Below are 17,357 nucleotides of genomic sequence, written 5' to 3'. Positions count from 1 at the left end.
CCACCCACCAGCCTCCTCTGGTTTGCATGTGTGACTTCTCAAATCCTTGGGCTCAAAGACACTACTGAAGAGTGGTGGCTGGTGGGAGGAGCTATAGGAGGACAGGCTCATTGTAATGACTGGAATGCAATTTATTAAACGCTGTATTAATTGAAAGCTATCAAACGTATGAAAACCACGTTTGACTCCGTTCCATCAATTCCATTCCAGCCATTACAATGAGTCCATCCTCCTATAGTTCCTCCCACCAGACTCCTCTGAGGCGAACACTTCTCAGATTGCAGTGTGAATTGTATTTGTTTGTATCACAGGAGAGAAGCCTTACCACTGCTTCCTGTGCGGGAAGGGTTTTAGCCTCACACATGTCCTAAAGGTAACTGACATCAGAGAGTAGTCACTACTGAGAAGCCGCACTGCTCCCTGTGTGGGCCAAGTTTTTCTCAGTCCCAGCATCTAAGGGCACACCTAATGACACGCACAGAGAAGCCTAATCATTGTTCCAGTGTTGGAAGAGTTTTTCTTAGAAGAGTGTTTCACTGCATCAGACAACTATTCATAATAACCCAAGGTAGTAGTCATACTCAACATTCTCCAAAGAACTGAATCGGTTTGAGATTAATTTACTTCATGGTTGTGATCAGTTTTAGAAGTCAGTACTTTATTCTATTTTTTTAATATGAAGAGTAATTTTTTGATGCAAACTTAATTTGGTTACATTAAATCAATAATAAAAAATACAAAAATTCCTTTATTTTACTTAAGCATAACTGCTTCCTTACCGACACATTTAGTTCAAGATACAGCCATAGTGAAGGGCCAAACCTTTAACATTTTGACTGGACAAACCTGCCCTCCATTGTATTCAATGCAGAGGCAAATCTCAAAGTAGCTATGAATCAATTACATCATATTTGGCAAACTTCCACATGTAGAAAGTTTGGGGCTTCTAGTGAATGGATCATGTTGTTATTAACCACTTGACTTTCCCTCGAAATACTTAATATACATGTGTGTCTAGCAGTTACATAGCTTCCATGGCTCATCACAGTGGGTGGGATATTTACAAATCATAGACTAATAAACTTGATGATTCATCTACATATTGTAACATTCATGAAACCGATACAGCACTTGAACACTCAAGACAAAAGAAAAAGGTAACTTTTAGAACCCAGTCCACATTGATACCACTCTCACCTCAGAGAGGTACATCATCGCCCCACATCTGGTCAGTACCTGGTCCTGTATCATTCACAACCACAACTGTGTGGAACGGACTTCTTCACAGTGTTATTGTTCGTTTTCATTTCCACCAAAGTTTCTTTCTCCACGCTAGGCCATTGGTGGGCTATGAAGCCCCCTCCCCCCACGGTGGTGGGAATCAACACCTCAAACTTCATTAGAAGCTATGAAACCCGTGGAGGTGAAACATGCAAGACTGCTAGTAAACACAACAATCGCCTGCCGAGCCGAGGGAGGGACTGGCATGGCTCACTGCTGTACTGTGGATGGAGGCTGAGGTAGGAGCAGACACACCAGGGGCATGCAGATTTTAACCTGATTTCTGGTCTGGAAGAAGACACCCTGTAAAGAAGCAGACTGATAATTCTGTTTTCATAGCCTACTATATGATGTGTGTGTTGCATCATTCTCAATCTGGCTGCTAGAGGTGCAAATAATAATTCAAAATCTTATCAACAAGATCATTCCCAAATAATATTGACTCCCATATAAAAATGTACATATTTTTATCAGCAATCAGATTTCTCCAAATACAGTGCAAGTCTAAAAAAAGTGGGAGTTATCAGTGATAGCGTGTAGGACGTTGTTGGGGTTGTTGAGATAAGGAAATGTAATCACTCTCGCTGTGGCAGCAGCCTTGAAGTTCTCTGTGTGTGTGCATATCTAGTTCTGAGATCTCTGAGCGTGTTAAGAACATGGACTCCCTGAGAGTCAGTCTCTCTATGCTATCCCCATCCCTGCTTCGACGTTTGTTAGGCAACTAGACCAGCCAAATGTTTTCTTTCATCCCCCCCCATCCAAATTAATTCTTAGCTGTACAGTAAGTGCTTGAATTCATGTTTTCAAAGCAGTTTTTATGTAAGGCCATCACTGGAGGCCTTATGATAATATGTCTGTTTACATTATAAACACATGAGGTACTCAGCCCTGAGTGTTTCAATCCCAAACTTGGCCTGAGGCTTTAGTACCTAGAAGGCTGCTCGTGGTAGATCGCTTGGGGTGATTGTATCCAGGGGGCAAGTTGTTAAAAGTTAACATGGTCAAAAAAAATCAGGATTACAAATATCTTTTTTTAACAAAACTATCCCTCCCTCAAATTGACCCGATTGCATCATTAGGCCCGTGTTTTGGGTGTGGAACTGTGGATGCAAGTAGAGTATAAAATGTGATCAAAAGGTTGTGGAACATCTCCATCTAAACACACAAAGGGCATCAGAGCGGTAAAGACAAGGACAAGAAGCCAAGGACATGGATGTCTCAGTTTATTCATGGAGGAGTGGATGATGCAACCTGTATGTAATTGCCCCATCCACACAAGCCTCTTGAGAAGTGAGTGATCCGTTACAAACAGATCAGGTAACATAATCAGCGTCTTCTGAGCTGCCTTGGATGAGAAAAATGTTGGGTTTCATTAAGGTCCTGCACTAATTTCCTGTCCCATTTTTCTTAAGTCACGGCACGTTCACAAGGAAAGGAAAGATCTCGACAACAGCACAACAAATTCGTTTTTTCTCTCCCCCCGGGACTTAATGCATAGGATTATACAGTTAGAATACGGTATTTCAACATGTTGTCTTTTTACAAAGGTATATGTTATAGGAAACAAGAAATGAAAATAATTACTGCACAGCAGTAAGAAAGGTAATTGTCGAGTATAGATAGTCGTTTTTCATACACACAGAGGAACATCTTAGAATCACGGGGCAAAAACAACATTGGAACCATTTGTGCTATACTCAATATTCTACATTTGTAACTTTGTCTTAAGACTAATTTAGGAATGCCAGACATTTTAGGGGGAAACCGTTTGGGGTTGGCTACTGCTTTACACTTATTTGGGCTGTTGCCATAGCCATCATGATCCTACTAAAACACACACACACACACACACCACTGACACCCAAAATAAATGCACACATCAATGCAACCATAGAAAGTATACTGAAATGTTTTCAGCCTATTGGCACGCAATGCCTGCAGCAGAACTGTAGCAGTTGATAGCACATACATATCACAATCGCAAATACATTGCTGTGTCTTCTATTACTATAACCGCTTAGTTATATCACCAATAAAACAATACAAATGGTATTATTATCATCATATAAGGCACGTTTTGGTTAAAGAAAGGCTTGAAAAAAGCTTTTGCATCACTCGGTCAGGAGTGGAATCTGCTGTGGTAAACAACAGCGTCAGAGGAGGATGCAGACTGGATGCAATTAAGAGCAAAAACATCCCCCACTGATGCCATTATGCAGTGTGCCACTCCGTTCTGTGCTGAGTGGGCAGTGCCAAGTGCGGCTTGGCCAGGGTGCCAGGCTAGCTGCTGTGGAGACAGGCAGGCACAGGCTCTGTGCAAACCTCACTCTACCAAAGGCAGGAATATCACTAACATTCTGGGGTCTGGAACTTAAAACATCTATTCTGACACTAGACCACGCACTGACTGATGGTCAAATTCAGGGAGCTTGAAAATTACAAATCTGTGGTCGCGTGAAAGATGAAAATTGAAAATGTAACTGATTTGACTTGGCAAAAATTCTCCAAATTATAATCAGGCACCAGCTCAACTATGGCCTACTTGAATGCCATATCAATTTGTATTGCAATGAATTATTATGACCATGAATTAACCTGAATTGTGACACATCATACCAATGCATGTTGTAGAAATCATTACTCATTGAAAAGAGTACCATTCTATTTAGTACCGTTTGAAGCTTACAACATAACTTATTATGGGATATTATGACAGTGGTAATTTGGCATACAACGGCATAAGGAAACACAAAACACGATTAACAGCATGTACCATCATGGCCATATTACTTAGTAAGTTGGTTACTGTACGATATCTCCTGTCATATTATTTCTATTTCCCACATCTGCATATTTGTACTCGTGTCCTAAATAAAGTATTGCTGCATCGCTACTGAAGATGAAATGGTTAACAACAAATGGTATAAGTAACACACACGAGTGGGATATGAATGATCCCCATTGCTTGTGTCTGAAAGTTTGGATGTTATTGCACGGCTGTTATTAAATATGTATGCTTGACTGGCTACATAGAGGAATTATTCAAAATATATTCAATTATCTGTTATTTTGCTTGCACAGAATCGGGGGGGGGGGGGGGGGGGGGGCTGCAGGGTAAAACTAACTAAGGTTGTCAAAAGTATATATTTTTTTGACCCTTTAATACATACAGTGCTTAAGTTTCAGTGGAATGTGTTAGTATGTACTCCTACAAGGGGAAACAGATGCGCTATTGATCTCTGAATGTAAGGACCTACGGGTGTATTGGCAGCCACAACATTCGATCGAGCTCTGAAGCATGTGAACACATTTTCTAAACACAAATAAAAACCGATCATTTTGAAAAAAATCACTATTGACGGCCTGTCATTTCTAATATCCTGTCCCAGTCAGTTAGCCTGTCCCAGGCATGACCCTTTGGTCTGTGTAGAGGAGCTCAGTGGGAGAACAGGTTCCTGTCTGTCGGTGACTAGTGGAGATTAAAATGACAGATAGGGCATCCACCCTGTGGCCTGACAGTAGGCATCCCGTGCACGCACACACGCACACAAACCCGCAATCACACACTGGCTATAGAAACACAATCCACACCACAAGGCGGTCCATTTAAAAAGATAATATCTCCTCGTAAAGCTTTCCGCATTAAGACCTCACAATAAAAAATATATATAATACAATTCTTACAACTTTTCTAGACAGGAATAAATTGAACATCTGATTATCTCTTTGTGCCATGAGTGATCGACACAGGGGCTTATTTCCGGCGGCTGGCCTCCTGTTGCATTGTGGAAACAGCCAGAGTGAGCAATGAGGACCACCTATTTCAGTTTCGCAAGTGGACTTAAGTTAAGGCGTACCTATGACGGCATGTGTAACCCAACCTCATCTATCTCTCTCTTTGCTTCATTGGTCCCATACTGCGCCACTCCGCAGACTCTGAACTGTCCCACATTCTGGGCCTGCTGGGTTGAAGGTGTCATCATCAACATCAAGGCCCTGTGAGGCCATCTTCTCAGTTTCTTTCTCCTTTGCCAGGAGAAATAAGCCCCTGTGGACACTGGAGGCACGGTACCATCTCCCTCCCTCCATCTCCCTGGCCCCTCCAGTAGGTTAGAGATCTGTCACTTTGTTCTCCAGGGCGGCTGCTATCTGCTGCAGCCGCAGGGTGAGCTGTTTACTCTGGGCTGCTGGGTCCTCATCTAGGGACTGGATGATCTGTAGGAAGACAGGGAGGGAGGGTGGGAGAGGGGGAGAGATGGGGGGGGGGGGGCAGAGAAAGACAGACAGAGGGTGGAGACAGAGACAGAGAGTCTTTGGAATCGCTCTAAAAATTCAACAACATGAATAAAAAAGCACAGCATTCTCCCTGGAATGTAAAGTGAATGGCCTCTTACCCCGTCGTAGTATTTGCTCGCGTACTGGTAGAGCTGATACAGAGCCACTTGTATGTTGAGTTTGTCTGTGTGAGTCTGGGAGACGCAACATAGAATTCAGAGATGCATCTTAACAACAGACAAATCATGGCTTGAGTCACACATTCCTATAGAGAGCAGAACGTACCACGTCTATGACCGACTTTATAAAATGTTACCTTCACTAACGTCTAGAATAGTGCACCACTAAGAGTAATACCACAGAGATATGGGCTGTGTCCCAAATGGAAACCTATCCTCTACATAGTGCACAACTTTTGACCAGCAGCCTTTTGACCGGGCCTATAGGGCTCAAGTCAAAAGTAGTCCCCTACATAGGGAATAGGGTTCCATTTGGGACGCAACCTATATCTCTGTGGGTCCTGGTCAAACATAATGCACTATACAGGGAATAGGGTTCCATTTTGGGATGCATCCATAGATAGAAGGTAGAGAGAACGGTGTTTCTTACCCGAGACACCTCTGCCAGATGAGTGTTCATGTCCTGGTCGCTGACTGATACCATCTGTCTGATGCCCTTGTAGTAGCTATACACAGACAGACAGAGATACGATCATAATCTCTATACATTACATACTGACGAGCGTCAATGCAAGCCCAGAATATAACTGCACTGGTAGCAACAATCTAAACAAATTGTTCAGGTCATTGGGGACTGCTGACGATACATACTCATCAACCATCTTCTTGTAGGTGGAGATCTCCTTTGCATAGAGTAGTTTGTTACTTGGAGAGTCCTAGGGGACATTAAAAAAATATGATCATTATAATATTGTTCTCTTATCTTTTACCTCACCAGAGGTAAACAACTTTTAAGAGATGTTGACCTCATCACCTCCCTCTTTCATCTCCTACTCATCTCCCTCCTCCCTCTTTCTCCTCCTACTCATCTCTCTCCTCCCCCTCCCCCTTGGACTCACCCTGCTGAGTTTGTGCTCACTCTTGGTGCAGGCATCCATGAAGGTTTGAGCAATGACGGATAGTGACGCGTCCACCACCTCCGTCACGTGGACGTCGAAGATGAAGTGAGGGTTCTTCAGGATGTTCACCCAGAACCTCAGAGGCAAACTGGTGGGGAGGGGGTCAAGAATAACTACCAAGTATCGATCAACAACAGGCCTAAAAAAATGACATATTTTTTTCATTCTTACTCTCTATCAGGGACTGATTTACACCTGGGACACCAGGTGGGTGCAATTAATTATCAGGTAGAACAGAAAATAGAACAGAAAACCAGCGGTAGTCTGGACCTCGTAGTGTATAAACACATCTTCAGCGGAACCAAATTATAGTGCAAGCCAATGATGAAAGTTAGTTATTTTTGTCCAACTTAAAGCGCAGATGCATCAGGCATGCCAAACCAACTGCAACCCTTTCTCTTTCAAATACCCTGCATCTTCAAAACATAAGTAAACTACACTTAAAGAATGCTTAAGTAAATAAGCGTGCTAATGAGCATTCCAAACACAGATCCATACAAATCCTCCAATACGAAGTTGGTCCCGAATATCAAACGAGGCTACAATAGACCAGGAGTACTTCTCCCTGATCACTTTAAAGGCTGCACCGACTGAGACAGACTAGCATAGGAATTCATATTGGCTGGCAACACCTCCCGGGACATTGAGAAAACAAAGGCAAAAAAAAAGAAAAAAAAAGAGATGTGATATAATGGTACAATTAAATTAGCTGGGGACGTAATTACCATGTTTGTTTGTCATTATGGCTGATACACACATTCATATTTAATCCAAGAGGCCCCGGTTGTTTTGATAAACAAAACAAGCACCCGCCAACTGAATATGGTGTAGCATAATTAAATCACTCATCTCCTATCCTCACAATCGCCAAGTCAATCACTGACATCTATATGCAACACACTGTATTGAATACTTGAGCTTTAACCAACTTGACAGTAATTTATGTACTTAAAATGCCACAGGAGCACTCAGACTGAGAATGCAGAAGAGATAGAAGTACTTTTACATTTGCATTCCGCATACTGATTACTTAATCCGTGTGTTTCTTAGAGTCATCTCAGGAAGTGTGTGTGTGTGTGTGTGTGTGTACCTGTTGGTCTTCCAGATGTGGATGGTCTCCTCGTCCACGTTGTCATGTTTGAGCGCCTGCTCGTCCAGGAAGTCAAAGAAGTACTTGATGGCGGGCGGCACCACCGCCCCGGAACACAACACGCTGCGGAAGAAGTCATCCACAAACTGCTGCAGTGTTCCCTGGAAGGAGGCAGACCAACAGACCCAGCGTGAGGCAGACCAACAGACACAGCGTGAGGCAGGCCAACAGACACAGCGTGAGGCAGGCCAACAGACACAGTGCGAGGCAGGCCAACAGACACAGTGCGAGGCAGGCCAACAGACACAGTGCGAGGCAGACCAACAGACCCAGCGTGAGGCAGGCCAACAGACACAGCGCGAGGCAGGCCAACAGACACAGTGCGAGGCAGACCAACAGACACAGTGCGAGGCAGGCCAACAGACACAGTGCGAGGCAGGCCAACAGACACAGTGCGAGGCAGACCAACAGACACAGTGCGAGGCAGGCCAACAGACACAGTGCGAGGCAGGCCAACAGACACAGTGCGAGGCAGGCCAACAGACACAGTGCGAGGCAGGCCAACAGACACAGTGCGAGGCAGGCCAACAGACACAGTGCGAGGCAGACCAACAGACCCAGCGTGAGGCAGGCCAACAGACACAGCGCGAGGCAGGCCAACAGACACAGTGCGAGGCAGACCAACAGACCCAGCGTGAGGCAGGCCAACAGACACAGTGCGAGGCAGGCCAACAGACACAGTGCGAGGCAGGCCAACAGACACAGTGCGAGGCAGGCCAACAGACACAGCGCGAGGCAGGCCAACAGACACAGTGCGAGGCAGGCCAACAGACAGAGCGCGAGGCAAACCAACAGACACGGTGCGAGGCAGGCCAGAGAGGTAGGGAGCTGCCAAGTACCTTAGTGCAGCCCGATACCTGCGACGCAGTCATTTACACAGCGTCTATGAAGCAAGGCGGCTTCACTGACGCACACCTTCAAACCAGGTTTTGTTCGTAGACTGACCATCACTTATTATCACATAGCATCCTCAAAGAGCTTTTCTTAGAGAATGAATCTCAAAGATCCCTTTCTCGAATGAAATGTAACTGTACTGAAACATGGCAGGCCCACCGTGACAAAGACCAGTGGTGTGAGACAGATTTCCTTGGTGGCTTTGTTCATGGACCCGTCTTATGACTTTTGTATGTACGGCACACTGTAGTTAAGCCTGGTAGTGTAGTTATACCTTGACAGAGAGCAGTCGTGTGAGATAGATCTCAGTGATGGCTTTGGTCATGGACTTGTCCTTCATGCTGCCCCTCTTGGACTTCATCTCGTCCAGCTCATCAGGCCGAACCAGGTGGAACACCTTGTCGTCGTCCAACAAAGAGTTTCCTAGTAGAGAGAAAAATAATTTGACTTTCCAGTAACACACTACTTAATGCCAGCATTATATTGCATTATCATGTGGTTATAATGCATTGAGAGACTTGTCATCAGCATGCATGACCCCTTATAATGTCTTATTGGCATCTCCTAGTGATCACTTACTCTCCTCTTGGTTATCCTGGTTCTGGTCGTAGTTCTGTTGAGTGTGAATGACCCGGGACAGGACTAGAGTAGCGTTGTCTCGCACCTGAAAAACACACACCGTGTTCAGCTACAACAACATCATCACTCAGGTTAGCTGATTGCCATAGTGTTTCAGAACCTACTTCATATTCCATGGCATTGATTAGACAGTGCCACTGTCACGTGTATTGGGCATATCGCCTGTGGCATTATTTCATCATGTATCCAGTAAAGAGCTGAATTAAGACTTCTCTCTGACCCCTAACGGATCAGTCTCTAGATGACTCACGTTGTAGTGGGCCAGCGTGTTGATGCGCCTCCATCTGCCCTCCTTCTGGGACGTCAGGTCCAGGTCTGACAGGATCTGCCCCGTGGAGCCAGGGCGCCACTCTGTGGCAGGGGCAAGAATAGCAGCTTAGAACACCTGCCAGTCATGACTCAAATCTATTGACATCCACCACCACTCCACTTACTAGATGGTGCTCATCGTTACAGACTTGCTGGTGTTAATGTGTTCAAATGCAGTATCTTCACAACACATGGGTCGGGAATACTGAGTGTGGGTGTGTGTGTTCTCTTCTCACCCAGAGTGACGCTGTCCACCTTGGGTCTCTGAGAGTAGGGCAGGTTCCTGTACACCGCCTCGATGATCTTCTCCTTCACCTGGGACACCGTGTCGCAGTTCAACACCTTGACGGGCGTCACGTCTGGCCCCTCCCCGTGCACCAGCACCTGCAGAGTCTGAGACGAGTAACAGAGCCAAATGCATGAGGCGAGCCTGCAGTGGCAACGTTACCGTGGCAACTACTGTAGGCAGGTGGTAGTCTTTGACAGCTCACAGGTGCTGTCACCTCGTTCTGGTCTGCCTAACGAGCAGCTGCCAGCAAGGGACTCACTCCCGTCATTCTGGCCAGGTGACCCAGCTCGCAGCTCAGACGGAATCCAAACAAACTGACGACTCGACAGGGAGACTACAGATTATACAACAGATTCTTTGTAATTGAAAAAAAAAAGTATGTCGTAGAAAGACTATGTAATTACTTTGTGTCATTCTTCTTCAACTCAATGAGTCACGGGATGCTAGCTACTGCAACAGGATCAGTGATTGTGTATAATTTGATAATTGTCCTTGAAAAAGGAACTATCACAGGATTTCTCTACTTAGGTAGACAGCTGGGATCTAATTATCTGCTATTAGCAAAACACATTAGTTAAACACAGGTACTTCTAACTAAGGTAGCCTATATAAAGTGAGTCAGAACATGAATTGCTACGGTGTGGGTAGCCTATATACAGTGAGTCAGAACTTGAATTGCTACGGTGTAGGTAGCCTATATACAGTGAGTCAGAACATGAATTGCTACGGTGTGGGTAGCCTATATACAGTGAGTCAGAACTTGAATTGCTACGGTGTAGGTAGCCTATATACAGTGAGTCAGAACTTGAATTGCTACGGTGTAGGTAGCCTTTATACAGTGAGTCAGAACTTGAATTGCTACGGTGTAGGTAGCCTATATACAGTGAGTCAGAACTTGAATTGGTAGTGTAGGTAGCCTATATACAGTGAGTCAGAACTTGAATTGCTACGGTGTAGGTAGCCTATATACAGTGAGTCAGAACTTGAATTGCTACGGTGTAGGTAGCCTATATACAGTGAGTCAGAACTTGAATTGCTACGGTGTAGGTAGCCTATATACAGTGAGTCAGAACTTGAATTGGTAGTGTAGGTAGCCTATATACAGTGAGTCAGAACTTGAATTGGTAGTGTAGGTAGCCTATATACAGTGAGTCAGAACTTGAATTGGTAGTGTAGGTAGCCTATATACAGTGAGTCAGAACTTGAATTGGTAGTGTAGGTAGCCTATATACAGTGAGTCAGAACTTGAATTGGTAGTGTAGGTAGCCTATATACAGTGAGTCAGAACTTGAATTGGTAGTGTAGGTAGCCTATATACAGTGAGTCAGAACTTGAATTGGTAGTGTAGGTAGCCTATATACAGTGAGTCAGAACTTGAATTGGTAGTGTAGGTAGCCTATATACAGTGAGTCAGAACTTGAATTGGTAGTGTAGGTAGCCTATATACAGTGAGTCAGAACTTGAATTGGTAGTGTAGGTAGCCTATATACAGTGAGTCAGAACTTGAATTGGTAGTGTAGGTAGCCTATATACAGTGAGTCAGAACTTGAATTGGTAGTGTAGGTAGCCTATATACAGTGAGTCAGAACTTGAATTGGTAGTGTAGGTAGCCTATATACAGTGAGTCAGAACTTGAATTGGTAGTGTAGGTAGCCTATATACAGTGAGTCAGAACTTGAATTGGTAGTGTAGGTAGCCTATATACAGTGAGTCAGAACTTGAATTGGTAGTGTAGGTAGCCTATATACAGTGAGTCAGAACTTGAATTGGTAGTGTAGGTAGCCTATATACAGTGAGTCAGAACTTGAATTGGTAGTGTAGGTAGCCTATATACAGTGAGTCAGAACTTGAATTGGTAGTGTAGGTAGCCTATATACAGTGAGTCAGAACTTGAATTGGTAGTGTAGGTAGCCTATATACAGTGAGTCAGAACTTGAATTGGTAGTGTAGGTAGCCTATATACAGTGAGTCAGAACTTGAATTGGTAGTGTAGGTAGCCTATATACAGTGAGTCAGAACTTGAATTGGTAGTGTAGGTAGCCTATATACAGTGAGTCAGAACTTGAATTGGTAGTGTAGGTAGCCTATATACAGTGAGTCAGAACTTGAATTGGTAGTGTAGGTAGCCTATATACAGTGAGTCAGAACTTGAATTGGTAGTGTAGGTAGCCTATATACAGTGAGTCAGAACTTGAATTGGTAGTGTAGGTAGCCTATATACAGTGAGTCAGAACTTGAATTGGTAGTGTAGGTAGCCTATATACAGTGAGTCAGAACTTGAATTGGTAGTGTAGGTAGCCTATATACAGTGAGTCAGAACTTGAATTGGTAGTGTAGGTAGCCTATATACAGTGAGTCAGAACTTGAATTGGTAGTGTAGGTAGCCTATATACAGTGAGTCAGAACTTGAATTGGTAGTGTAGGTAGCCTATATACAGTGAGTCAGAACTTGAATTGGTAGTGTAGGTAGCCTATATACAGAAATATATATATAAATATACATACATATACAAAAAGGGCCTTGACTTGGTACAGTGTAGGTACGGTAGGCACAGTATAACGTGATATAAAGGGTCTTGACTTGGTACAGTGTAGGTAGGCACAGTATAACGTGATATAAAGGGTCTTGACTTGGTACAGTGTAGGTAGGCACAGTATAACGTGATATAAAGGGTCTTGACTTGGTACAGTGTAGGTAGGCACAGTATAACGTGATATAAAGGGCCTTGACTTGGTACAGTGTAGGTAGGCACAGTATAACGTGATATAAAGGGTCTTGACTTGGTACAGTGTAGGTAGGCACAGTATAACGTGATATAAAGGGTCTTGAATTGGTACAGTGTAGGTAGGCACAGTATAACGTGATATAAAGGGTCTTGAATTGGTACAGTGTAGGTAGGCACAGTATAACGTGATATAAAGGGCCTTGACTTGGTACAGTGTAGGTAGGCACAGTATAACGTGATATAAAGGGTCTTGACTTGGTACAGTGTAGGTAGGCACAGTATAACGTGATATAAAGGGTCTTGACTTGGTACAGTGTAGGTAGGCACAGTATAACGTGATATAAAGGGCCTTGACTTGGTACAGTGTAGGTAGGCACAGTATAACGTGATATAAAGGGTCTTGACTTGGTACAGTGTAGGTAGGCACAGTATAACGTGATATAAAGGGTCTTGACTTGGTACAGTGTAGGTAGGCACAGTATAACGTGATATAAAGGGTCTTGACTTGGTACAGTGTAGGTACGGTAGGCACAGTATAACGTGATATAAAGGGCCTTGACTTGGTACAGTGTAGGTACGGTAGGCACAGTATAACGTGACATAAAGGGCCTTGACTTGGTACAGTGTAGGTAGGCACAGTATAACGTGATATAAAGGGTCTTGACTTGGTACAGTGTAGGTAGGCACAGTATAACGTGATATAAAGGGTCTTGACTTGGTACAGTGTAGGTAGGCACAGTATAACGTGATATAAAGGGTCTTGACTTGGTACAGTGTAGGTAGGCACAGTATAACGTGATATAAAGGGTCTTGACTTGGTACAGTGTAGGTAGGCACAGTATAACGTGATATAAAGGGCCTTGACTTGGTACAGTGTAGGTAGGTACAGTATAACGTGATATAAAGGGTCTTGACTTGGTACAGTGTAGGTAGGCACAGTATAACGTGATATAAAGGGCCTTGACTTGGTACAGTGTAGGTAGGCACAGTATAACGTGATATAAAGGGTCTTGACTTGGTACAGTGTAGGTAGGCACAGTATAACGTGATATAAAGGGTCTTGAATTGGTACAGTGTAGGTACGGTAGGTACAGTATAACGTGATATAAAGGGTCTTGACTTGGTACAGTGTAGGTAGGCACAGTATAACGTGATATAAAGGGTCTTGAATTGGTACAGTGTAGGTACGGTAGGCACAGTATAACGTGATATAAAGGGCCTTGACTTGGTACAGTGTAGGTACGGTAGGCACAGTATAACGTGATATAAAGGGTCTTGACTTGGTACAGTGTAGGTAGGCACAGTATAACGTGATATAAAGGGTCTTGAATTGGTACAGTGTAGGTACGGTAGGCACAGTATAACGTGATATAAAGGGCCTTGACTTGGTACAGTGTAGGTAGGCACAGTATAACGTGATATAAAGGGTCTTGACTTGGTACAGTGTAGGTAGGCACAGTATAACGTGATATAAAGGGCCTTGAATTGGTACAGTGTAGGTACGGTAGGTACAGTATAACGTGATATAAAGGGTCTTGACTTGGTACAGTGTAGGTAGGCACAGTATAACGTGATATAAAGGGTCTTGAATTGGTACAGTGTAGGTACGGTAGGCACAGTATAACGTGATATAAAGGGTCTTGACTTGGTACAGTGTAGGTAGGCACAGTATAACGTGATATAAAGGGCCTTGACTTGGTACAGTGTAGGTAGGCACAGTATAACGTGATATAAAGGGTCTTGACTTGGTACAGTGTAGGTACGGTAGGCACAGTATAACGTGATATAAAGGGCCTTGACTTGGTACAGTGTAGGTAGGCACAGTATAACGTGATATAAAGGGCCTTGACTTGGTACAGTGTAGGTACGGTAGGCACAGTATAACGTGATATAAATAGCCTTGACTTGGTACAGTGTAGGTAGGCACAGTATAACGTGATATAAAGGGTCTTGACTTGGTACAGTGTAGGTAGGCACAGTATAACGTGATATAAAGGGCCTTGACTTGGTACAGTGTAGGTACGGTAGGCACAGTATAACGTGATATAAAGGGCCTTGACTTGGTACAGTGTAGGTAGGCACAGTATAACGTGATATAAAGGGCCTTGACTTGGTACAGTGTAGGTAGGCACAGTATAACGTGATATAAAGGGTCTTGACTTGGTACAGTGTAGGTAGGCACAGTATAACGTGATATAAAGGGCCTTGACTTGGTACAGTGTAGGTAGGCACAGTATAACGTGATATAAAGGGTCTTGACTTGGTACAGTGTAGGTAGGCACAGTATAACGTGATATAAAGGGCCTTGACTTGGTACAGTGTAGGTAGGCACAGTATAACGTGATATAAAGGGTCTTGAATTGGTACAGTGTAGGTAGGCACAGTATAACGTGATATAAAGGGTCTTGACTTGGTACAGTGTAGGTAGGCACAGTATAACGTGACATAAAGGGTCTTGACTTGGTACAGTGTAGGTAGGCACAGTATAACGTGATATAAAGGGCCTTGACTTGGTACAGTGTAGGTAGGCACAGTATAACGTGATATAAAGGGTCTTGAATTGGTACAGTGTAGGTAGGCACAGTATAACGTGATATAAAGGGTCTTGACTTGGTACAGTGTAGGTAGGCACAGTATAACGTGACATAAAGGGTCTTGACTTGGTACAGTGTAGGTAGGCACAGTATAACGTGACATAAAGGGTCTTGACTTGGTACAGTGTAGGTACGGTAGGCACAGTATAACGTGATATAAAGGGTCTTGAATTGGTACAGTGTAGGTAGGCACAGTATAACGTGATATAAAGGGTCTTGACTTGGTACAGTGTAGGTAGGCACAGTATAACGTGATATAAAGGGTCTTGAATTGGTACAGTGTAGGTAGGCACAGTATAACGTGACATAAAGGGTCTTGACTTGGTACAGTGTAGGTACGGTAGGCACAGTATAACGTGATATAAAGGGTCTTGACTTGGTACAGTGTAGGTAGGCACAGTATAACGTGATATAAAGGGTCTTGAATTGGTACAGTGTAGGTAGGCACAGTATAACGTGACATAAAGGGTCTTGAATTGGTACAGTGTAGGTACGGTAGGCACAGTATAACGTGATATAAAGGGCCTTGACTTGGTACAGTGTAGGTACGGTAGGCACAGTATAACGTGATATAAAGGGTCTTGACTTGGTACAGTGTAGGTACGGTAGGCACAGTATAACGTGATATAAAGGGCCTTGACTTGGTACAGTGTAGGTACGGTAGGCACAGTATAACGTGATATAAAGGGTCTTGACTTGGTACAGTGTAGGTAGGCACAGTATAACGTGATATAAAGGGTCTTGACTTGGTACAGTGTAGGTAGGCACAGTATAACGTGATATAAAGGGCCTTGACTTGGTACAGTGTAGGTACGGTAGGCACAGTATAACGTGATATAAAGGGCCTTGACTTGGTACAGTGTAGGTAGGCACAGTATAACGTGATATAAAGGGTCTTGACTTGGTACAGTGTAGGTAGGCACAGTATAACGTGATATAAAGGGTCTTGAATTGGTACAGTGTAGGTAGGCACAGTATAACGTGATATAAAGGGTCTTGACTTGGTACAGTGTAGGTAGGCACAGTGTAACGTGATATAAAGGGCCTTGACTTGGTACAGTGTAGGTAGGCACAGTATAACGTGATATAAAGGGTCTTGAATTGGTACAGTGTAGGTACGGTAGGCACAGTATAACGTGATATAAAGGGCCTTGACTTGGTACAGTGTAGGTACGGTAGGCACAGTATAACGTGATATAAAGGGCCTTGACTTGGTACAGTGTAGGTACGGTAGGCACAGTATAACGTGATATAAAGGGTCTTGACTTGGTACAGTGTAGGTAGGCACAGTATAACGTGATATAAAGGGTCTTGAATTGGTACAGTGTAGGTACGGTAGGCACAGTATAACGTGATATAAAGGGCCTTGACTTGGTACAGTGTAGGTACGGTAGGCACAGTATAACGTGATATAAAGGGTCTTGACTTGGTACAGTGTAGGTAGGCACAGTATAACGTGATATAAAGGGTCTTGACTTGGTACAGTGTAGGTACGGTAGGCACAGTATAACGTGATATAAAGGGCCTTGACTTGGTACAGTGTAGGTACGGTAGGCACAGTATAACGTGATATAAAGGGTCTTGAATTGGTACAGTGTAGGTAGGCACAGTATAACGTGATATAAAGGGCCTTGACTTGGTACAGTGTAGGTACGGTAGGCACAGTATAACGTGATATAAAGGGCCTTGACTTGGTACAGTGTAGGTAGGCACAGTATAACGTGATATAAAGGGCCTTGACTTGGTACAGTGTAGGTAGGCACAGTATAACGTGATATAAAGGGCCTTGACTTGGTACAGTGTAGGTAGGCACAGTATAACGTGACATAAAGGGTCTTGACTTGGTACAGTGTAGGTACGGTAGGCACAGTATAACGTGATATAAAGGGTCTTGAATTGGTACAGTGTAGGTACGGTAGGCACAGTATAACGTGATATAAAGGGTCTTGACTTGGTACAGTGTAGGTACGGTAGGCACAGTATAACGTGATATAAAGGGTCTTGAATTGGTACAGTGTAGGTACGGTAGGCACAGTATAACGTGACATAAAGGGTCTTGAAT

General features: G+C 43.8%; 1 protein-coding gene across 1 annotated transcript in view; it reads right to left on the bottom strand.

The window, feature by feature from the left end:
* Positions 1 to 2,487: 2,487 nt before the first annotated feature.
* plxnb2b (plexin b2b) overlaps positions 2,488 to 17,357 on the bottom strand; it is a 184,348-nt gene continuing 169,478 nt past the window's right edge. The window contains exons 28-37 of the mRNA XM_036952823.1: positions 9,923 to 10,079; positions 9,628 to 9,728; positions 9,318 to 9,402; positions 9,013 to 9,161; positions 7,785 to 7,945; positions 6,635 to 6,782; positions 6,387 to 6,451; positions 6,166 to 6,241; positions 5,676 to 5,750; positions 2,488 to 5,496 (exon numbers count right to left, since the gene is read on the bottom strand). Of these exons, the coding sequence (XP_036808718.1) occupies positions 5,392 to 5,496; positions 5,676 to 5,750; positions 6,166 to 6,241; positions 6,387 to 6,451; positions 6,635 to 6,782; positions 7,785 to 7,945; positions 9,013 to 9,161; positions 9,318 to 9,402; positions 9,628 to 9,728; positions 9,923 to 10,079 (1,122 nt within the window). The 3' untranslated portion in view covers positions 2,488 to 5,391. The remainder of the gene's footprint in view (positions 5,497 to 5,675; positions 5,751 to 6,165; positions 6,242 to 6,386; positions 6,452 to 6,634; positions 6,783 to 7,784; positions 7,946 to 9,012; positions 9,162 to 9,317; positions 9,403 to 9,627; positions 9,729 to 9,922; positions 10,080 to 17,357) is intronic.

Source organism: Oncorhynchus mykiss, chromosome 2, assembly GCF_013265735.2.
Source record: "Oncorhynchus mykiss isolate Arlee chromosome 2, USDA_OmykA_1.1, whole genome shotgun sequence".
Classification (NCBI taxonomy): Eukaryota; Metazoa; Chordata; class Actinopteri; order Salmoniformes; family Salmonidae; genus Oncorhynchus; species Oncorhynchus mykiss.
The sequence above is the reverse complement of the archived record's forward strand: the minus strand, read 5'-3'. Positions and strand labels throughout refer to the sequence as shown.